Source organism: Notolepis coatsorum, assembly GCF_963971535.1.
Source record: "Notolepis coatsorum genome assembly, chromosome: 8".
In the NCBI taxonomy this organism is placed as follows: domain Eukaryota; kingdom Metazoa; phylum Chordata; class Actinopteri; order Aulopiformes; family Paralepididae; genus Notolepis; species Notolepis coatsorum.
Genome location: NC_140172.1, coordinates 93,337,857 through 93,361,256, shown reverse-complemented (window position 1 = coordinate 93,361,256; position 23,400 = coordinate 93,337,857). Strand labels below are relative to the sequence as shown.

The window sequence follows — 23,400 nt, the reverse complement described above, 5'->3', positions numbered from 1 at the left end:
AACTCAAGACAAACAGAACAGAAACGGACCAGGGTAGACGGTGACCAAAAAAATATATATAATAATAATAATAATAATAATAATAATAATAATAATAATAATAATAATAATAATAATAATAATAATAATAATAATAATAATAATAATAATAATAATAATAATAATAATAATAATAATAATAACAGCTTATTATATCCACACTTTAAAATTATTATTTTTTAAAGATAATTCCCACAGACTTTAGGTTTGGTTTGATGGGGGATTCTGTTGGATTGTCTCACGTTTTTTTCCCTGTAGAGGAGCTTCATCGCTGCAGCGACATTAAATCTACTGAGGAGTAAAGTGAGAGCCTTGAAGGCTCTACCTAGTGCACTGAGAATAGGGGGGCTATGTTCTGGACACACTTTAGTCAGGGGGGGTGTTGTGAAGTGCAAACCATTGTTTCTAACCATCCCTGTTCTAGCTAACATCATTTACCACCCTGGCAAATTAGCAGTGGTAAACTACACCTGAATACATAGCTGGAGTATGTCCAGCCGTGTATATTCTCTCACAACATAATCATTTCATCAGTACAGTACAGCATAGAGCAAATAGTTTTCATATAATTTTTCATATCTTTTCTTTTTTTTCATATTGCACCATCGGAGAATGGGACACAGAGAAAGATCAACAGAGACTCCATTTTCCTAATCAAAACGAGATATGTGCAAACATGACTAAGGACTGTATTAAACCAAATCAATTCTTCCCTGTAATATCCACAAATAAAAGTGATTTCTCTTTTTTATATATATATTTATAGTAATAAGAATAATAAATCTTCACATTGGATCATTTCATAGTGTGACAAAATGCTGGGCTGTCCAGCCACGATCGTAATCCTCATTGTCTTTTAGTTGGTCAGTCCCCATGCATCCATAGGAAATAGATTTTTTTTTCTTCAAAAAAGTAACAATTTGAGAGCAGCTGAAAAGTTTGGACTGGTGTCAATTGCTTTCATTCCATGATTTCTCCCAAGTTTCATTCAGTGTTTCAGAAGGATATTCCATAGGAAAAAAAATCACTCCAAATAATCAACTTCCACTCCAGAAAAAAAAGAAAAAGAACAGTAACGGTAATAATTGATCATTTTGGTAATCAATCATTAATAATTATTAATATCTGACAACTAACAATGAATAATCACTGATTAATTATTAATAATTAACAATAATCAAGAATAAATAATGCTGCTTCATTACTCAATTAGTTTGGCAAGCTCCGCTTGGAGTAATTTCCCAAGAGTGAATTTGTCTCGAGTGAAAAAAAAAACGAGATAAAAGAAAGCTCTAAAATAAATAAAAGGAGATTAGTAAAAGTGACCCCGTCCTTGGAGTAAGGGGACATATATATACAGAACTGCGTGGTGAAAGTCAGTTTACTGCACTTGAGTGTTATACGTCCAGTGTTTAAGAGTGAGTTCTAGTCCGGCTCTGAGCGCCACCCTGCTGTTATACCAGCGTGTAGGACTTTGCGTAGGGGTTGCTGCTCTGTTTGAGGTGTCCTCGCGAGTCCAACAGGGACTCCTGGGAGGTGCTGAGCTTGGCGGCCTGGGCCAGCTCCGAGCCCTCTCTGTGGGGGAGTGTGGCCGCGGAGCCGGGCTGCCACTGGGCCACAGGGGGGTCCCTGCTGCCGGCCTGGGGAGCCTCCGTGGGTGTAGGGGGCGCCATGCGCGAGGGTCGCTTCAGCGAGCGACTCTTCTGGGGCTCCAGACAGGTCTGGCCCATCGCCGCTCCCTCCCCGCTGGCCGTCCCCCTTGACGACCCGGAGCTGGACATGCCTCGGTTTAACAGGAAGTCCATGCGCAGGTACGGAGGCAGGTGCACCAACTCGCCGCCTGCAGGTCGGAGGACAAAAGTCAGATCACAGTTATAGTTGAGGGAGAAACAGCATTTACAAAAAGAGGGGAATCCCACTGTGAAGTTAAATAACATGAGGTGGCAAGTAACTATAACTACTCTTCCTGTTGGCGATTCAATTCTACAGATCATGTGCCCTGAGAAAGGTGTACCTCTAAAACATGTCGGCATGATACAGTTTATTGAAGGAATCAAACTGCCATCCTGATTTTTTTTTTACATACTCTTCTTACCGTATGAATCTTTGAGTACTATTTTTTCATACACATTGAATAATCTACTTCTAGTATTTTGTTTATTTTGGATTTTCAGTAATTTTGAGTGAGCACATTTACAATAAAAAAAATCTATACATATGGTATAGTCCCTATAATAAGCAGCCAAGATGTTTGTATGCGTATTTCAACACACTGTTCAACACACTGTTCAACACACAGAAGTGACTACAGAGTTCTATTGACCCCTAGCAACATTTAAACTTGCACTGAAGTTTGTCCCACCTTGATGGGTGATTTAAGCACTGGTTTGTCTCCTTGTTAAAGTGGTATTCCAGTGAATGTCCTCAGTGTCCATTAAGTATCGTCACAGACACATGCAAGCTGTTCTTCCTGTGTTCTTGTCCTGACATTGACTGTTAACAATTTAACCCTTCAGATGAATAACCACACAACTCCATTTTGAATTGTTTTCCGATGTGTTTGCAATTGTAAATCACTAAATCACTTTGAGTGTGAATATGATATACTGTATCACCCAGAAGGTGCTCAACCTCTATTGTCTATAACAGCGGTTCTCAAACTATGGGTCGCGACCCAAACTCGCGGGTAGGTGACAGTGGGGCAAAAAAAAAAGAAAAAAAATATCAATCAGAAAAACCGACTGGTTATGTGTTCCAAATGCTGGCAAAAGAAAGGCAGAATCTAGTGCTATTTTTTAGCTATTTTGCTTCCATAACATGTCTTTCTTCAGACTAGTGGAAAGGAAACGTTCAAAATACACATTTAGATGTTTATTTTACTACACTTTGTCATGCTGCGCCTGTAGATTTCGCCTAAATTCAGTGCGGTCGCTCTCTGCCCAATATACTATGAGGCACCATTGTAGGGAGGTTTGCCACAAACAACGAGCTCCCATTGGCTGATGCAGATTTCTGACAACGTGATTGGTTCAGAATAACTATGAATGAACACAACATGAAATTGGCTATTTTCTTTTGATAATAATGAAAACGTTGCTCATCTGAGAACTGAAAATGGAGTTATATGGTTCTTCATCCGAGGCATTCAATTAATCTAACAGCAATGCAGAGCTTGGTAAAGCTGCATTCTCGCACTATGCTCCCTTTTTATGGAATACGCTGCAAGTGAAACTTTGTCTACAGGCACTTCCTACTGTGAATGCTTTTAAAGGTATGCTACGATTAGCCCTTTATGAAACATGTAACTGTTTTACCTGATGCTATTGTTGATGTGATTATGCTCCTTGCCACTGCACAAATGACCCTCTGTATTTATATTTGAATTGTATGTTTTTTGTTTAATGCCCTGTTTTATGTTGAAACTTGTTGTGTGCTGTGTTGGTCAGGACTCCCTGGAAGAAGAGATCTTGTATCTCAATGGGACATTCCTGGATAAATAAAGGATACAAAAAAAAAAAAAAAAAAGCTTGAGGGTCATCTTCTATCCTCGCTGGATAGATGTACCATTGGCAAATGCAGCATTAGCTCCCTTGTCACCCTAATATAATTTCAGTTTCATACTGAAATGATATGGGTGGGTAAGTAGGTAGGTACTGATAGGTCGATAATAATAAATAATAATAATAAATCGTATTTGTAGTGCACTTTCGTTCACTAGGATCCCAAAGTGCTACAGGGTTAAAACATAGTAATTTTCTTTTATAATTATTAATAATAATAAAATAAAATACAGAATAAAAATGTAATAAAAATAAAACAGTTAAAATATAGTATAAACAGAAAATTGAAAACAACGAGATAGATATCTTCTCAGATGGGGGTCCCTGAAACAAAATCTTCTCAGATGGGGGTTCCCTGACCTATTATGTGTCAATTCCAGGGACCTTGATGTGAAAAGGTTTGAGAACCAGGGACTGAGTGACATTGTAGTGGAGGGCTGCTACAGTATGTTCCTAAACCTAAACCTAAACTAAAAGGCTCAAACTGTTCTTAAAACTGTAAAACTACTACTATCTACTAAGGCCTAGTTCACACTGGTATTTTTGATATTGTAGCTTTTTCTATGCGGTTAAGGCCTTTCGTTCCACACACAAACTGCATTTTAGGTCACTGAAACTTTTTTTCCCTTTTTAATACCGTGTTTTTAGTATTTTCTTTGCAACGAGGACCATGGTGAGCTCCCCGCAGCCCTGTAGTGGAAAACTGAGTTTTAGGTAATTTATATGTGAGTGTTTTTGCGTTGTAGATTTTCTAAGATTTTTTAAACAAAGAAGTTAAAAAGCCTGGCCTAAAATAACTATCTCAACACTGTATCTGGACCAATCCAGTGTTAGGGCTTAGAGTCAAGCAAAGGGGTTGCAGATGTCAGTGTTCTATAGGAGGTTAAAGTTCATAGGATAGAGAGTGTTAACGGCATTATGGTGAGGCAAGACATAGTAGAAGGTTAGCCGTTAGCATAGCGTCAGTTAGCATCAGTAAGCATCAGTTAGCTCAGTTAGCAATGCCGCCTCACCCGGTCTGTGAGCCTTGGGAACGGCCATGTTCATGACCCGGCTGACGTCCTGAGGCTTCGGCGGGGAGGCGGTGAAGCGACAGATGCCCGACTCGGACGGAGTGCTGGAGGTCAGGCTGTCGGTGTAGTCGTTGGTGCCCGCCGTCATCTGCTCCGACGACGTGTCCGAGATGAAGCACTCGGTGATGGTGAACTTGGCGTGCCTCAGCTGCTCCTCCATCTTGGCGTGCTCGTAGGCCCTGGCCAGCTCCTCGTAGGTCGAGGAGGCGCTCTCCGTAGACACCATGCTGCTGCGCGCGCGGTCTGGACACGGGACACGGTTAGTGGAAGGGTTAGTAGTAGACAGGGTTAGTGGAAGGGTTAGTAGTAGACAGGGTTAGTAGAAGGGTTAGTAGTAGACAGGGTTAGTGGAAGGGTTAGTAGTAGACAGGGTTAGTAGAAGGGTTAGTAGTAGACAGGGTTAGTGGAAGGGTTAGTAGTAGACAGGGTTAGTGGAAGGGTGAGTATAGTAGACAGGGTTAGTGGAAGAGTGAGTAGACAGGGTTAGTGGATGGGTGAGTAGACAGGGTTAGTGGAAGGGTGAGTGGAAAGTGTTAAGCAACAGCATTTGTTAGGGTTGTTAAAGTTCTAGCAGCGACTGCTATACTCTAATTGTTAGAGGTCAGAGGGGTTAGCGTTAAGACGTTATAGCCCATAATGTATACTTTATTACTTTTATTAATCCTCCTCTGCATTTGACCCATCCTAACTATTTAGGAGCAGTGTGCAGCCACACACAGTGCGGTGCCCGGGGAACAACTCCAGTTGTAATGCCAGTACCTCGGTCAAGGACAGTGGCAGGAAACCTAGCATGCATGTCTTTTTATGATATGGGGGAACTGGATTGGAATCCAGGACCTTCTTGCTGTGAGGTAACAGTGCTAACCACTGCACCACCGCGCTGCCCCTCCATTGGTCATAGCGCGTGTCTGTCTATCCTAGCACGCTGCTTACCTGTGTCCTGAGATGGGCTAACGCTGTAGCTGTCGCTCTCCTTGTCGACAGAGCCCGCTACCCTTGGTGTCGGCAGCCTCCAATCGGTGCTGAGCGTGTGGGCGGAGACGGGGGGGTGCGGGCGGTTGAGGGTCCACTGGCTGGCGTAGCGGTTACGAGCGGCAGGGCCGGCTTTGGCTGTGCGACGTGCTGTGGGATCTATGAGGAGAGAGAAGAACAATACGGGTTACTACACCTAACACCTCAGGAAGGAACACACTGGTATACTTTTTACAAACACACTGAAGATGATGAGTGGACACATATTAGTGTATATAAATCTTATGGCAAAAATGTCTGTCACTACTAGAATAACAATATGGGTTAAGGTGGTAACCTTCGTCTTAAAGGGTGTAATAATATTTGTCAATTCAAAAAGAATTATACAAATTTTATATTGAGTCATTATCAAATATGAATCTGAATAGTGAGATCTTTTCTTTTCTTTCTTTCCTTTTTTCTTTTGTCTTGTTTAATCTGTGGATTGTTTGTTTCTTTGTATATTGTATGAATTATTATTTTGTGTAAATTAGGTTGTACGCCGACCATCAAGTGTTACTTGTTTAGTTCAGGAATAGGGGGCAGGTAATTATACAATATAATTTATTCTTCTTCCTGCTCCTTTTGCCCATGGTAGAACTGGATTTATGTTTTTGTATGAAAACTATGATTTATATAACTTCCATGTGGCAAATAAAACTCTGAATCTGAATCTGAATCTGTTCACTCTTTTTTGGTTAGATACACAAAACACATGAGAAGTACTGAAGTTAGGTGAAGGCCACAGAGTTATTGTCTGGGCTGCTGAGATAGAATATCATATCATGTCTGACATGTTGACTCGGATTAGAAAGAACAGTGAAAGAGGAGATGAAGGCAAGGCTTATATACTGTAGTACAAGGTCGTATCTTATATTGATTATATAGATTTTTTATATTGTTTACACTGTTTTCTTTTTACTACCCCTCCCCCCTCCCCCATGCTGCTATGATGCCTGGATTTCCCCAAGGGGATCAATAAAGGAATATCTTATCTTATCTTATCTTATCACAATCCGCAGAAGTAAACAACTCCTGGGCTGTTGTGCGACCAACTTGCTTACTTGGTCCGAAAATACAATTCTGGTCCTAGTGCTAGACCTGTGGTCGCTGAATCTCCATGTTGTTTACTAGTCAAATTGAATGTCATTATATAGATTTGGGTAGTGGTCGACATTCTCAACAGCCATCTAAACCAGTCCAGGTGAACATCTAATCCTGGTCCAACCCTAATGATCTGTCAGATATTCTGGGTCTTGCCCTCAACTAGTGACAACTGTTGCAGAAAATCTGCTGTATAATGTGGACAGAAAGTAATTTTTGTGGGTGTAGAAAGTGAAGCTTGTTGTTTGTGTTGAATTGACTAAAAAAGGAAGCTCATTGCTGAGGGACTGGGTGTTAGCAGTGAATGTTTGTTCTGATGGCGTGATGATAGGGAAACAACAGGGCTACCTACTGTATCTGGTGGCCTCTGGAATGGAATGGAATCAGAGAAAGAGAAAAAAAAACCACAGGCATTCAACAACCAAAAAAAAGAACACGTTTTAAGTTCTACCAAAGTAAAAAAAATAAAAAATAAAAAAAGAATCCGTACTGGACTTACTGGTTCCGGGTCTGGCGTCGGATACGTCCACAAGCGGGCCGGTAGCTTGGGACAGAGACTGGTAGTGTACTGTGTGAGTGACGGTGGACGACTTCTGCTTCTGTGTCTCGCCAAAGTCGTTATCCGTCAACAACACAGTGGACCGGTCATCTGAGGGAGAGAGAGGATCCACAAGAAGGCGTTTTACTACCAAAGCAAACAAGCTGCATTACCTCATTCAATCTTTATTTATACTCGATAATACACTGAGTAATTAAACTCATTTACAGTGCCGTTGAGATGTTACATTCACAAGTGTCACAGTGCGTTCATAAATATAAAGACATCAGACAATCAGAATAATTAAGAGCACATTTTAAAATACATAAAAATAAAATATTTTTAAAAGAATAAAATAGCCAAGAATTAAAACAGAGGTAATAATTTAAAAACAATTACATATTGTGGTGACCTGATTGGTCATTAACACATTGGACGCCAGACCCGACATAAGTCGGGTTAACTCGCCGAACGTTGGGCGCCAAACCCAGAGAAAAGTAGGGTTTTCATCGTTATTTCTTTTATTCGATATTTCCCTTCATAATCCATCCATCCAGCCTGATGTTATCATTGGGAATGGGTCTGAGATCGCAAACGTACAATACCGCCGCCTAACGCCTTGCGGCCGCTATTGCACTCCATTTGAAACGATGTGCCTTGGTGTCTGGGCCGAGCTGCGGCGTGCGTGCTAACTACTCAGGCAGAGCAAGCGGTTATAACGGATGCATCGATGAGGGTCACCTCCCCCCCCCCGTTCATGTTCAATGCTGGATTACGTTGGAAACACGATCGCGATCAGTACTTGGAATGGCAATCAGATCATTGGAATCTTCTTTTTGCAGTACATCATAGACAAGGTAAGGGCTATATGTTATCAATCTTGCATTGATCCGATAATTCCTTCCCCGCGATCGGAGCGTGTCTGTAATGTACTGTGTAACGTATTCCGTTGGTGGTGATCGAAACATAGAAACCCCCCCCCACCCTTTCATGCATGCATGATGAAACATAATACCGATAATCTAGCGTTGATTTCCGATTGATTATTGATCCAGGCGAGGAATGGCACGATTTATAGTGAAATGCAGTAAAACACTGTTTTAAAGCAGATCTACCAAGTTCAGTACAAACTCTAGGCACTCTAAAAGTGTAAGCCAAAAACTGGATCGTGTACGACAGGGTCCAGTGGTCTTTTCTAGGGATGTTCGATATTGGCTTTTTTACCGATACCGATATACCGATATTGTCCAACTCTTAATTTCCGATACCGATATCAACCGATACCGATATATGCGGGGTTTCCCCCCCCAAAAAACGGAATAATTTCAGGTAATTAACATTATCTCTTGTTGTGGAATTAACACAACATTATGCATACTTTTGACAATAAATAAAATAAGAATGTGTTCTTACTTGCTTGCCTGGGTAAATAAAGCTTAAATAAATGTAAACAAAAAAAATATATATACATTTTTGTTTTGTTTTGAAAACCAATACCGATATTTTCCAATATTACATTTTAATGCCAATATCGGCCGATAATATCGGACATCCCTAGTCTTTTCCAACAAAGAACTAATATAATTTGGACAATCTCTAATTATGGCTTTATAAATAAAAAACAAACAGCTTCATTACCTTACAAAACAAACAGCTTAATTACATCACAAAACAAACTACTTCATTACCTCACAAAACAAACAACGTCATTACCTCACAAAACAAACAGCTTCATTACCTCACAAAACAAACAGCTTCATTACCTCACAAAATAAACACACTTCATTACCTCACAAAACTAACAGCTTCATTACCTCACAAAACAAACAACGTCATTACCTCACAAAACAAACGAGCTGCATTACCTCACAAAACAATCAACATAATTACCTCACAAAACAAACAGCACCCCCCCCCCCCAACCCCCTCCAATGTACAGTTTCTTCCCCTTTGGATATATCTTTTTTTATGATCTCTTTTTCTTACACAGTAGTGACAGTACTGTATATTTGTATGTCTTGTAGTTGTATGTCTTAAATGTCTTGATTAATTGAAAATGGAGGACCCTTATGTAAACAAGATGAAAGTATTTGTCTGGTCTGCATCCTCTTAGCAGTTGTTTGTATTGAGCCGTACTGTATTGTACCCATTCTGCAATCTGTTAATACAATTTTCAATCAATCAATCAATCAATCAATCAATCAATCAATCAATCAATCAATCAATCAATTCCCTCACAAAACAAACAAGCTGCATTACCTCACAAAACAAACAGCTTCATTACCTCACAAAACAAACAACGTCATTACCTCACAAAACAAACAGCTTCATTACCTCACAAAACAAACAGCTTCATTACCTCACAAAATAAACACACTTCATTACCTCACAAAACTAACAGCTTCATTACCTCACAAAACAAACAACGTCATTACCTCACAAAACAAACGAGCTGCATTACCTCACAAAACAAACAACATAATTACCTCACAAAACAAACAGCACCCCCCCCCAACCCCCTCCAATGTACAGTTTCTTCCCCTTTGGATATATCTTTTTTTATGATCTCTTTTTCTTACACAGTAGTGACAGTACTGTATATTTGTATGTCTTGTAGTTGTATGTCTTAAATGTCTTGATTAATTGAAAATGGAGGACCCTTATGTAAACAAGATGAAAGTATTTGTCTGGTCTGCATCCTCTTAGCAGTTGTTTGTATTGAGCCGTACTGTATTGTACCCATACTGCAATCTGTTAATACAATTTTCAATCAATCAATCAATCAATCAATCAATCAATCAATCAATCAATCAATCAATCAATCAATCAATTCCCTCACAAAACAAACAAGCTGCATTACCTCACAAAACAAACAGCTTCATTACCTCACAAAACAAACAGCTTTATTACCTCACAAAACAAACAGCTTCATTACCTCACAAAACAAACAGCTTCATTACCTCACAAAACAAACAGCTTCATTACCTCACAAAACAAACAGCTTCATTACCTCACAAAACAAACAGCTGCATTACCTCACAAAACAAACAGCTTCATTACCTCACAAAACAAACAGCTTCATTACCTCACAAAACAAACAGCTTCATTACCTCACAAAACAAACAGCTTCATTACCTCACAAAACAAACAAGCTGCATTACCTCACAAAACAAACAGCCTCATTACCTCACAAAACAAACAGCTTCATTACCTCACAAAACAAACAGCTTCATTACCTCACAAAACAAACAAGCTGCATTACCTCACAAAACAAACAGCTTCATTACCTCACAAAACAAACAGCTTCATTACCTCACAAAACAAACACACTTCATTACCTCACAAAACAAACAGCTTCATTACCTCACAAAACAAACAGCTTCATTACCTCACAAAACAAACAGCTGCATTACCTCACAAAACAAACAGCTTCATTACCTCACAAAACAAACACACTTCATTACCTCACAAAACAAACAGCTTCATTACCTCACAAAACAAACAGCTTCATTACCTCACAAAACAAACACACTTCATTACCTCACAAAACTAACAGCTTCATTACCTCACAAAACAAACAGCTTCATTACCTCACAAAACAAACAGCTTCATTACCTCACAAAACAAACACACTTCATTACCTCACAAAACAAACAGCTTCATTACCTCACAAAACAAACAGCTTCATTACCTCACAAAACAAACACACTTCATTACCTCACACAACAAACAGCATCATTACCTCACAAAACAAACACACTTCATTACCTCACAAAACAAACAGCTTCATTACCTCACAAAACAAACAGCTGCATTACCTCACAAAACAAACAGCTTTATTACCTCACAAAACAAACAGCTTCATTACCTCACAAAACAAACAGCTTCATTACCTCACAAAACAAACAGCTTTATTACCTCACAAAACAAACAGCTTCATTACCTCACAAAAAGGGAGATAGATTTTGTTCATCACAGCTCACTGGGAAGAAGCAGCCTGTCCCATATGGCTGTAGGTATACAGGCACTTACCGACGGTCTCCATGGTGTCTCTCTCCTCGATGAGGAGCTGGGCTCTGGGGATGTCGATGTGCATGCGTAGGGTCTGCTGCTGCTTGTTAATGGGCTCCGCTGGACGTGTGTTTTTACTGGGGAACAACGACAAAAGTAAATTTATGTTACGTACAGCGTTTGTAGAAGCGAACAGTATATTGGTGTGATTCTATTTCTGATGTATCTTAACACCGCACTACAGAAGGGTAACCGTCTGTAGTGTGGTAGTGAAAGGGTTAACCTTCTGTAGTGTGGTTGTGAACCTTCTGTATTGTCGCAGAGAAAGGGTTAACCCTTTGGTAGTGTGGTAGTGAAAGGGTTAAAGCAGTGCTTCCCCCGGGAGTCCTTGTGAAGGTTCAAGGTGGTTTTCCCACTATTATTTAATTAAGAGAAATGTACACAAAGAGATAATTTACTGCATAAGGCTTATGCAAAGGTTATGCAATTCTATACAAAATTATACCTAACAAATCTTGTCACTGGGAAAAATCTCTGTTCAAAATCTTATTCAGCTATATTTCGGGGTACTTTGCATAAAAAACGCTTGGGAACGCCACCAGTTCTAAAGAACAAGATATGTATCTAGGGGGTTATAAGTTTACACTTCATCCTACTCCTTTTCGAACATTTAGCTTTTTTGTTTTTTGATCTGTTTATTACTTTGTTGTTTTGTAAACATATTTTGTTTTATTTCATTTGTTTTTAATTCATGTAAATAAATAAACTCATTCATTCATCTAGATACAATGTAAGTTGTAAGTTGCTGTAAGTTGTACATCATTCTTCTTACCTCATTAGCATCTCTGCCAAACTTTTCGCATCTATAAGGCAAACAAAGGCGAAATGTAATTTCACACACTGTCCAGAGAATAAAGGTATTATCCAACCATCAAGATGTAAGCCATGCTGCCCTCTCACCTCTCAGCCTCTTCAGCCTCTGTTCCCTCCTCCTCCTCCTCAGCACCAGCAAGCCGATGAAGATCAGCACGATGCCCACCAGCACGCAGGAGATGGTCACCATCATCTTCAGCCCGTCGCCGCCCCCAGAGGTCCCCTCGCTCACGTTGGGCGCCTTCACCAGCGGGGCGATGGTACCTGCAACACAGAGGAGTGGACTTCCAGGACTACTGCTGCTGTCGTTACGACCTCGTCTGTGTGGCTATGATTACTTTTGTAACCTTTTGTTTTGTTTGTAAATAATGTAATGTAAAAAGGGTAGGCAATTATAAGCCTCTGTTATGGTTTGTAACCGACCCCAATCGCACAACACAAGACAGGTATGATGGTTTGCCAAGAAACAGATATTTATTGAACAACAGGGAAAGACAGGGAAAAGGGCACTGTCCCTTTAAGGGAGAATCACAAATACAGGAATATAATATGAGGGGAAGGAAGGTGCCTTAAAGAGGCGGGCAGGAAAAGGGAACACTAAGGGAAAGTAAGGGAACGCCTAAGGGAAGGTTAAGGGAACGCCTTGGGACAGAGGAACTAGAGACTAGGTAAACCAGGGACAAGGAGAACTAGGGAGAGAGGACTAGGGACTAGGAGAGCTAGGGAACAGGAGAAACGGGGACAGGGGAACTAGGGACAAGGAACTAGGTGGAACTAGAAGGGGAGAACTAGGGAACAGGAACTAGGTGGAACTAGAAGGGGAGAACTAGGGAACAGGAACTAGGTGGAACTAGAAGGGGAGAACTAGGGAACAGGAACTAGGTGGAACTAGAAAGGGGAGAAACTGGGACCAGGAACTAGGTGGAACTAGAAAGGGGAGAACTAGGGAACAGGGGGGACTGAGGCCCGCGGAGGCGGGCTGGGAAACAGGGAGGAACTGGGAGGACTGGTGGAAATCATCTGGGCCGCTCTGCAGGACAGAGGAGATAGTTAATGCACAAGGGGGAAAAAACAGAGCAGGTGCAGAACAGTCCAAATAACAAAGTGAACAAAGTAATAATATCTTCGTGTGACAAACACACAGGGGGAGATGTAAAGTCCAAAAATACTATTCTAAGTGAGAACCAAAAACAGAGGCAATACGCTGGGAGAGTGACATCACAATCTAAACTCACCCATGCGTAATGGTGCAGGAAACGCAGCGGGAAGGGGGCAAGGGCACTACGCTGAGTGAGTGACATCACAATCAAACTCACCCAGCGTATGCGTAAAGGTACAGGGACAGCAGCGGGAACGGGGGCAAGGGCACTACGCTGAGTGAGTGACATCACAATCAAAACTCACCCAGCGTATGCGTAAAGGTACAGGGACAGCAACGGGAACGGGGGCAAGGGCACTACGCTGAGTGAGTGACATCACAATCAAAACTCACCCAGCGTATGCGTAAAGGTACAGGGACAGCAACGGGAACGGGGGCAAGGGCACTACGCTGAGTGAGTGACATCACAATCAAAACTCACCCAGCGTATGCGTAAAGGTACAGGGACAGCAACGGGGCGAGGGCATCGCCACCGGGTGGCTGGCTGTCCGAGCCGAGGGACAGAGTGCTGGAACAGTGGCGGTGACGAGGGCATCGTCCACCGGGTAGCCGCTGTCGGAGCCGAGGAACAGAGTGCTGGAACAGTGGCGGTGACGAGGGCATCGTCCACCGGGTAGCCGCTGTCGGAGCCGAGGAACAGAGTGCGCGCCACACCTTGGTGTGCGCGTCGGAACAGGGAGCTGGAACAGTGGCGGTGGCGAGGATGTCGTCCACCGGGTAGCCACTGTCGGAGCCGAGGAACAGAGTGCGCGCCACACCTTGGTGTGCGCGTCGGAACAGTGGCGGTGGCGAGAGCGTCGTCCACCGGGTAGCCGCTGTCGGAGCCGAGGAACAGAGTGCGCGCCACACCTTGGTGTGCGCGTCGGAACAGGGAGCTGGAACAGTGGCGGTGGCGAGGATGTCGTCCACCGGGTAGCCACTGTCGGAGCCGAGGAACAGAGTGCGCGCCACACCTTGGTGTGCGCGTCGGAACAGAGAGACGCCTCGGGGTGCGTCTGCGAGGAGGAGTGTGCCAAGCACGAAGGTCTGGAAGATGCGCGTCTTGTGCGCTGGTACGGAGGAGCGTGCCAAGCTCGAAGGTCTGGAAGATGCGCGTCAGTGCGCTGGTACGGAGGAGCGTGCCAAGCTCGAAGGTCTGGAAGATGCGCGTCTTGTGCGCTGGTACGGAGGAGCGTGCCAAGCTCGAAGGTCTGGAAGATGCGCGTCAGTGCGCTGGTACGGAGGAGCGTGCCAAGCTCGAAGGTCTGGAAGATGCGCGTTGCGCGCTGGTCTGGAGAGCGTGCCAAGCTCGAGCGTCCTTGGAAGATGCGCGTTGCGCGCTGAGGACTGGAGAGCGTGCCAAGCTCGAGCGTCCTTGGAAGATGCGCGTTGCGCGCTGAGGACTGGAGAGCGTCTGCGCTGGTCTGGATGTGCGTCAGGACGAACAGCTGCGCGGGGGTCTGTAGTGGAACGCTGGGGTGCCTCCCGTGGAAGTACAGGGAGCGCAGACCAGTCTCCCCCACAGGCAACGGCGACAGCTGGCGAAGGCTGGAGCAAACATCTCGACGCCGGAGAATGGAACAGAATAGGCAGACAGAGGATCTCCCGAAAGAGTCTAGATGTTTAGAGAATTATGACTCGGCAAGTATACAACACGACCCCACGCCAAAACGAGGGGAAGCGCCCTGGTATTTAAAGCCCACAGGGGGACTAATTAGCCTGCCACCACAGGTGCGAGAGATAATAGAATATCGAACAGGTGTGGCCACTAAGGGTAAGGAACGAGAGGGTGGGGGCTAGAGAGAGTGAGTGAGAAGGGAAAATAAACAGTATAGAAGGGAAATAAACAGTATAGGCTTAAAGAAACAGAGAAAAGGTAGTGAGCAGCGGGCAAAACCTCACAGTATCCCCCCCTCCAACGGGAGCCACCCGGCGACCCAAAACAAATACAGACAGAGTGGCAGGGGGCAAAACAAGAGGTACTGGCCAAGCCAGCAGGGGAAGCCAACCACAAGAGTGGGGCTAGCAAAAGAAACAGGGTCGCCGAGGGGTAACTAGGGTAGCAGAGGGGCAACTGGGGGAACTGGTCAAGAGGAACTGGGTCTAGAGAACTAGTCTAGCGAACTGGGCAAGAGAACTGGTCTAGAGAACTGGTTTAGAGAACTGGTCTAGAGAACTAGTCTAGAGGAACTGGTCTAGAGGAACTGGGTCTAGAGAACTGGTTTAGAGAACTGGTCTAGAGAACTGGTCTAGAGGAACTGGTCTAGAGGAAACGAGGGGCAAGCAGGGTAGCTAAGGGGTAACCATGGAAGCACCGGGAAAGGGCTAGCAGAGGGAAGGTTAGCTGCCAGGGCACTGATAGCTACAGGGCCTATGCTAGCTGTAATGCTACATCAACATAGAGGCTGCGCAAGCTGCCGGAGCCAGGCTAGCAGAGGGAAAGGGTAGCTGCCAGGGCACTGATAGCTACAGGGCCTATGCTAGCTGTACTGCTACATCAACATAGAGGCTGCGCTAGCTGCCGGAGCTAGGCTGGCAGACAGGGCTGGACCAGCATGAGAGCACAAGCTAGCTGGAAGGACAGTCCTAGCTGTGTGAGAAAAACTGACCTTGCTAGCTGAAAGGGCAGTCCTAGCAGTGGGATAAACTACACAAAAAAGTGGAGGCCATGCAGAGGGACCGGGTTAGCTGCTTGGGCCTGGCTAGCTACAGGGCCCATGCCAGCTGCAAGGCTGCATTAACATAGAGGCTGTGCTAACAGCCGGGGCCAAGCTAGCAGACCGGGGCTCTGCTGAGGGACTGGGTTAGCCGCCAGGGCATGGCTAGCTACAGGGCCTATGCCAGCAGCAAGGGCTGCATAAACATAGAGGCTGTGCTAGCAGCCGGGGCTAAGCTAGCAGACAGGGGCTCTGCTGAGGGACTGGGTTAGCTGCCAGGGCATGGCTAGCTACAGGGGGGTCAAACAGGGCAAAACGGGAAGCAAAACAGGGGAGCTAACCGGGGAGACTAACAAGCTAAACAGGGGAGTAACAGGCTAACAAGGGAGCTAAACAGGACTAACAGGGAAGCTAAACTGGGCTAACAGGGGAGCTAGAGGGAACAAGAAAAAAAGGCAAACTCAACATACACCGTCTGTGCTGGCTGGGGTCGTCGATTTGGTGGGGTCGTACTGTTATGGTTTGTAACCGACCCCAATCGCACAACACAAGACAGGTATGATGGTTTGCCAAGAAACAGATATTTATTGAACAACAGGGAAAGACAGGGAAAAGGGCACTGTCCCTTTAAGGGAGAATCACAAATACAGGAATATAATATGAGGGGAAGGAAGGTGCCTTAAAGAGGCGGGCAGGAAAAGGGAACACTAAGGGAAAGTAAGGGAACGCCTAAGGGAAGGTTAAGGGAACGCCTTGGGACAGAGGAACTAGAGACTAGGTAAACCAGGGACAAGGAGAACTAGGGAGAGAGGACTAGGGACTAGGAGAGCTAGGGAACAGGAGAAACGGGGACAGGGGAACTAGGGACAAGGAACTAGGTGGAACTAGAAGGGGAGAACTAGGGAACAGGAACTAGGTGGAACTAGAAGGGGAGAACTAGGGAACAGGAACTAGGTGGAACTAGAAGGGGAGAACTAGGGAACAGGAACTAGGTGGAACTAGAAAGGGGAGAAACTGGGACCAGGAACTAGGTGGAACTAGAAAGGGGAGAACTAGGGAACAGGGGGGACTGAGGCCCGCGGAGGCGGGCTGGGAAACAGGGAGGAACTGGGAGGACTGGTGGAAATCATCTGGGCCGCTCTGCAGGACAGAGGAGATAGTTAATGCACAAGGGGGAAAAAACAGAGCAGGTGCAGAACAGTCCAAATAACAAAGTGAACAAAGTAATAATATCTTCGTGTGACAAACACACAGGGGGAGATGTAAAGTCCAAAAATACTATTCTAAGTGAGAACCAAAAACAGAGGCAATACGCTGGGAGAGTGACATCACAATCTAAACTCACCCATGCGTAATGGTGCAGGAAACGCAGCGGGAAGGGGGCAAGGGCACTACGCTGAGTGAGTGACATCACAATCAAACTCACCCAGCGTATGCGTAAAGGTACAGGGACAGCAGCGGGAACGGGGGCAAGGGCACTACGCTGAGTGAGTGACATCACAATCAAAACTCACCCAGCGTATGCGTAAAGGTACAGGGACAGCAACGGGAACGGGGGCAAGGGCACTACGCTGAGTGAGTGACATCACAATCAAAACTCACCCAGCGTATGCGTAAAGGTACAGGGACAGCAACGGGAACGGGGGCAAGGGCACTACGCTGAGTGAGTGACATCACAATCAAAACTCACCCAGCGTATGCGTAAAGGTACAGGGACAGCAACGGGGCGAGGGCATCGCCACCGGGTGGCTGGCTGTCCGAGCCGAGGGACAGAGTGCTGGAACAGTGGCGGTGACGAGGGCATCGTCCACCGGGTAGCCGCTGTCGGAGCCGAGGAACAGAGTGCTGGAACAGTGGCGGTGACGAGGGCATCATCCACCGGGTAGCCGCTGTCGGAGCCGAGGAACAGAGTGCGCGCCACACCTTGGTGTGCGCGTCGGAACAGGGAGCTGGAACAGTGGCGGTGGCGAGGATGTCGTCCACCGGGTAGCCACTGTCGGAGCCGAGGAACAGAGTGCGCGCCACACCTTGGTGTGCGCGTCGGAACAGTGGCGGTGGCGAGAGCGTCGTCCACCGGGTAGCCGCTGTCGGAGCCGAGGAACAGAGTGCGCGCCACACCTTGGTGTGCGCGTCGGAACAGGGAGCTGGAACAGTGGCGGTGGCGAGGATGTCGTCCACCGGGTAGCCACTGTCGGAGCCGAGGAACAGAGTGCGCGCCACACCTTGGTGTGCGCGTCGGAACAGAGAGACGCCTCGGGGTGCGTCTGCGAGGAGGAGTGTGCCAAGCACGAAGGTCTGGAAGATGCGCGTCTTGTGCGCTGGTACGGAGGAGCGTGCCACGCTCGAAGGTCTGGAAGATGCGCGTCAGTGCGCTGGTACGGAGGAGCGTGCCAAGCTCGAAGGTCTGGAAGATGCGCGTCTTGTGCGCTGGTACGGAGGAGCGTGCCAAGCTCGAAGGTCTGGAAGATGCGCGTCAGTGCGCTGGTACGGAGGAGCGTGCCAAGCTCGAAGGTCTGGAAGATGCGCGTTGCGCGCTGGTCTGGAGAGCGTGCCAAGCTCGAGCGTCCTTGGAAGATGCGCGTTGCGCGCTGAGGACTGGAGAGCGTGCCAAGCTCGAGCGTCCTTGGAAGATGCGCGTTGCGCGCTGAGGACTGGAGAGCGTCTGCGCTGGTCTGGATGTGCGTCAGGACGAACAGCTTTGCGGGGGTCTGTAGTGGAACGCTGGGGTGCCTCCCGTGGAAGTACAGGGAGCGCAGACCAGTCTCCCCCACAGGCAACGGCGACAGCTGGCGAAGGCTGGAGCAAACATCTCGACGCCGGAGAATGGAACAGAATAGGCAGACAGAGGATCTCCCGAAAGAGTCTAGATGTTTAGAGAATTATGACTCGGCAAGTATACAACACGACCCCACGCCAAAACGAGGGGAAGCGCCCTGGTATTTAAAGCCCACAGGGGGACTAATTAGCCTGCCACCACAGGTGCGAGAGATAATAGAATATCGAACAGGTGTGGCCACTAAGGGTAAGGAACGAGAGGGTGGGGGCTAGAGAGAGTGAGTGAGAAGGGAAAATAAACAGTATAGAAGGGAAATAAACAGTATAGGCTTAAAGAAACAGAGAAAAGGTAGTGAGCAGCGGGCAAAACCTCACAGCCTCGGCTTCAGCCTACACCTTTTCAGTCATTTTCTTTCTTTTATACATCTTCTACTACTGTACATTGCGTTGTAAAGGAAGACCGAAATAAAATCATTCATTCATTTAAAATCATTCATTGCACACAGAGGAGTGGACTTCCAGGACTACACTACAATTATGTGGCTATAATTACTCCACACGGGTTGTGGAAGAAGGGTCTGAGCAGGATTTGGTATAAATGATACTAGAAAACATGTAATACTATTGTTTGTGTCCATGAATGCAAAGTGTTGAATGTTTGAATGTTCAAGTCATAATTATGTGGTGAACAACTAGCGGAAGCCTCAGCACCTCGCGGCCCCCAAGCAAAACGTCTTCCCTCACGCCGCCACCTCTGTGCTGCTATCACTATGATCTTTTGGCAGTAATACCCAGTTGCCATTCTGTCAAGCACCACTTAAAAGAGATAAACTCATTGGACCTCATGCTCGGATTCATTCGTAGCTACGAACAGGATTTAGGTACTGTACTCAAAAAGGCAGTTGTAAGTCGGACTGGTGTGCGCCCCAAGTTTTTAACGGCTTCATTTGGGACAAATCATTGGTGATTGTGTTCACTTTGATTCTACAGACATCCTCGGAATTAAATAAATATCATAATAATAAATACGACTATATCTGGATGTATTTATGTGCCCGAGTTTTTAACAGCTTCATTTGCGAGAAATCGTTGGTGATTGTGTTCACAGAATACAATTATTATAATAATAATAAATACGACAATATTTTGTATCATTAACAATTACGTTTTACATTTATAGTCACGACTCTCACACTGCAAATGACTAAATAAATAAGAACTAAACCCAATTGTGTGGATATAGCCATAGTGGATAATAGACTAACGAATAGATTAACGAATTCCATATAAATAGCTTATTAACGATACAGCACCTGATGCAGGTGGCTTGGTGAGGATACTGTACATACGGAGCGCACCTCTGCACCTGCACGCACGCACGCACGCACGCGCGCACGCACGCACGCACACACACACACACACACACACACACACACACACACACACACACACACACACACACACACACACACACTGATCACCTGTGTTTCCTCGCACCCTTGGTAGATAACACAATGATTGAACTAATGAGCCCTCATGGGGATGGATGCATCATGAAGAGCAGCAAAGAAAATTGTCCTTGTTTTTTAGTATTAATTGCTATAGGGAGCTAGCCTGACGTCACTTTAGTTTCCCGCACAGTCCACCCGTATAGGGATTTATCATTGGGAAAATTTATTATCGGCTATTGTAATAATTCTGCCTCATGATTCAGAACATTGGCAAGCTTTCCATTTTTGCACAAAATGAGTTCCCTTCTATCAATAACATTATTGTTTAATTTTTGGTTGAAATATAATTATCCGTAATTTATTTATGATTAATTGCGAATTGTTTCATGTTGAGCTATAGATTGTGGATGAATACACACAGAAAGGTACACCATGCCAATGTTCATGCTTTATTTGTTTTAAACGAGACGATTTAGAAATGTGTCCATTGGAAATACATTGCAATTTCAAGCGAGGTGGACCGGCCGGAAACAACAATGACATAACCACTACACCTCCCTATATGTTTTTTAATTTTTTTATTTATTGTATTCGTCTGTAAATGTGAAATTGTAACTGTGCTGCTGCCTATCTTGGCCAGGATGCTCTTGTAAAAGAGATTTTTAATCTCAATGAGACTTTTTCGGGTTAAATAAAGGTTAAAGAAAAGAAAAGAAAAAGAAAAGAAAACACCCCAGACCACTAGAGGCAGCATAAAATGTGGGAGGATCTTTACTGCCCAACTGATCAGAGCTGCAGCTGTTAACAGCTGGGGGAAGACTAACACAAGACACCCATTTTAACAGAGCGATGAGCCCAGAGCTCTGCTAGGTGCATGATCTCACATGTGATGTTCAACCAGCACATCCACCTCTCGGGTCACTAGGGCCACGGCTAGAGGGGATTATGAAGTACCTCGTAGACAAACCACTTTTGGTCAAAACATCCTGTCAGTTAGAGGAAGTGCCCTGTGGAATAGCTTACCACTCTCAGTCAGGGAGTGTTCAAGCTTTCTTATTTTTAAGAATCACTTGAAGATGCAGCTAAGGACAAACCAGACTTGTGACCATCTATGATCATGTACAGACACCTGCATGCACACACACATGCGCACGCACACACACACACATACAAACATACACGCAATATTGCCTACTGTACATAACATGTACATTCAAGAGCAGTCACCATACAGTGTCAATGTGTGTAGTCCTGTGTATTGTCATGTCAGAGTTTTGTTATAATACGGTAATGTACATTTGTTTATGTTTTTGTTGTTTATTTGGTCCAACATGTGGTCTTTGTACTGCATGATTATGTAAATGTGTTATTGTCTTTATTGTTCATTGTCTTCGTATGTTTTGTGTTCAACCTGCAAAGGGACTACAGATGGAAATTAGCTTATAGCTACTGTTGTGAAGGGCCAGATTAAACCGAATATATATATTTATTTATATATATATATTTAATTGTATTTGTATATTCTCTAATATTCCCTGATATCCCTTGTATATTCCTTGTACAATATGCATTGAATATCCATTTTAGCCTACTGAACATCCCATAATAGTCTCCATTCTACTATTGGTCGAGACCTTGGTGCCAGGCTGCCATACCCCTCAGACCCAGTTCAAACGTACCGCTCGACATGTACGAACAAGTCCTAGTTCCGCGTAGGAATTTGGCTACCGCACCACTAATGGGACTATTTGTTCATAGTGCGTATATATACTGCGCTACTAAAGTAGGACTTTCTTTTCAGTCCAGTTTCTTACCCTCCAATAGAGTCACAGACGTAAAGCCTCCCCGCGATGCCACGTGTGGGAGTAAGGCCAAGTTCGGCCTACCATCGGTATTGAGACATCGTGTATATTAATATTTGAATAGTCATATTTGGCACTATATCGTCGAGTTGGACGTAGTCTATTAAGCTAATAATAGTCTGTTAATATATAGTGCTTCGTGCGGTGAGAATACTACCGTAGTCAGTACCCCATCGTTTCGGGCAGAGAACTGGCTGCTTACCCAGGGTGGTTGACCCTATGTGAAGCTGCACCCGAGGAGCCCCAGAGCCGACGAGCGAGTGGACCTGTATACCGGATTATTCTACCGACGACAGCCCGCCTTCCCAGGCACGGATTATGCTTTGGATACTTTGATTATTCTATGGATAAAGACCCCCGACACTACCGTGTGTTGGAACCCCCCCCCTGGAGAGGACGCAAGGTGAGGAGACGCTCTGCAAGACGAGGTCTCTCCACATCTCTCCCCCGTGGACCGGAGAGAGCCGGCCCACAAAGAGTCCACCTGCTTTCATCTGTGGTCCAAGGATCGCCGGCGCATTGAACGGCACTACAGTGGGTTCACCTGGGATACCCTTGGCCGGACGAGGCAGCTGGATTCTACCCCCCCCCCCCCTCCTACTCCTGTCGGCTTACAAGCGACCGGATTAACCCCCTCTAGTGTATCCAGCCTATAATCATTAAAGTATCATTGCTGTTATTCCTTAACTATTCCAGGTCGTATATTTACCACCTGCGCCTTCAGAGATTGGACATTATCTATTGATATACCGACGAATACTCCTTGCCATAAAAGTGCATACTATTTCAATTCATAAATGTAATTAAGTGATTAAGTGCTTATTCTACACACCATCGCTGTGTAGGAAATAAAGACCTGTTTCTAATTCGTACATTTGTGTTGGATCCGTTTCATCTACGTGAGAGTGTTCATGATAATATATTTATGCCGTGTACTGGGTGGCCGAATATTAAGTACAAAGGTAGTGGTAGTAAGTATCATATCTAGTAATACAGTCAGGGAATTGTACCCCTCAGTTACAATTGGTCCTTCGAGCCGGAGGGTAATTAGTGTAATATTAATATAGTGTTATTAATATTGAAATGGCCTATGATGAACACTCCACGAAACGATCCTCCTAACCAACGCCCGCAGCGCGAACGACGGCTCCCTCAGTACTTAGAGGCTTACGCTGTCAGTCAACAACCTAGTCTTCTACTAACAGTAAACGCGGTAAAACTAGAAAGTAAAAGTATGTCTAACCCCAACGCCCAGACTACCCCGACCATAGAGGCCCCTACGGGCTCTAATGTAACTGACCAAGTTCA

General features: G+C 44.9%; 1 protein-coding gene across 1 annotated transcript in view; it reads right to left on the bottom strand.

The window, feature by feature from the left end:
- Nucleotides 1–1,493: 1,493 nt before the first annotated feature.
- The window catches only part of dscama (Down syndrome cell adhesion molecule a), a gene marked incomplete at both ends in the record, with an annotated part of 242,599 nt that continues 220,692 nt past the window's right edge, over nucleotides 1,494–23,400 (bottom strand). The window contains 7 exons of the mRNA XM_084320475.1: nucleotides 1,494–1,879; nucleotides 4,613–4,915; nucleotides 5,606–5,803; nucleotides 7,287–7,436; nucleotides 11,358–11,473; nucleotides 12,169–12,199; nucleotides 12,297–12,473. Of these exons, the coding sequence (XP_084176601.1) occupies nucleotides 1,494–1,879; nucleotides 4,613–4,915; nucleotides 5,606–5,803; nucleotides 7,287–7,436; nucleotides 11,358–11,473; nucleotides 12,169–12,199; nucleotides 12,297–12,473 (1,361 nt within the window). The remainder of the gene's footprint in view (nucleotides 1,880–4,612; nucleotides 4,916–5,605; nucleotides 5,804–7,286; nucleotides 7,437–11,357; nucleotides 11,474–12,168; nucleotides 12,200–12,296; nucleotides 12,474–23,400) is intronic.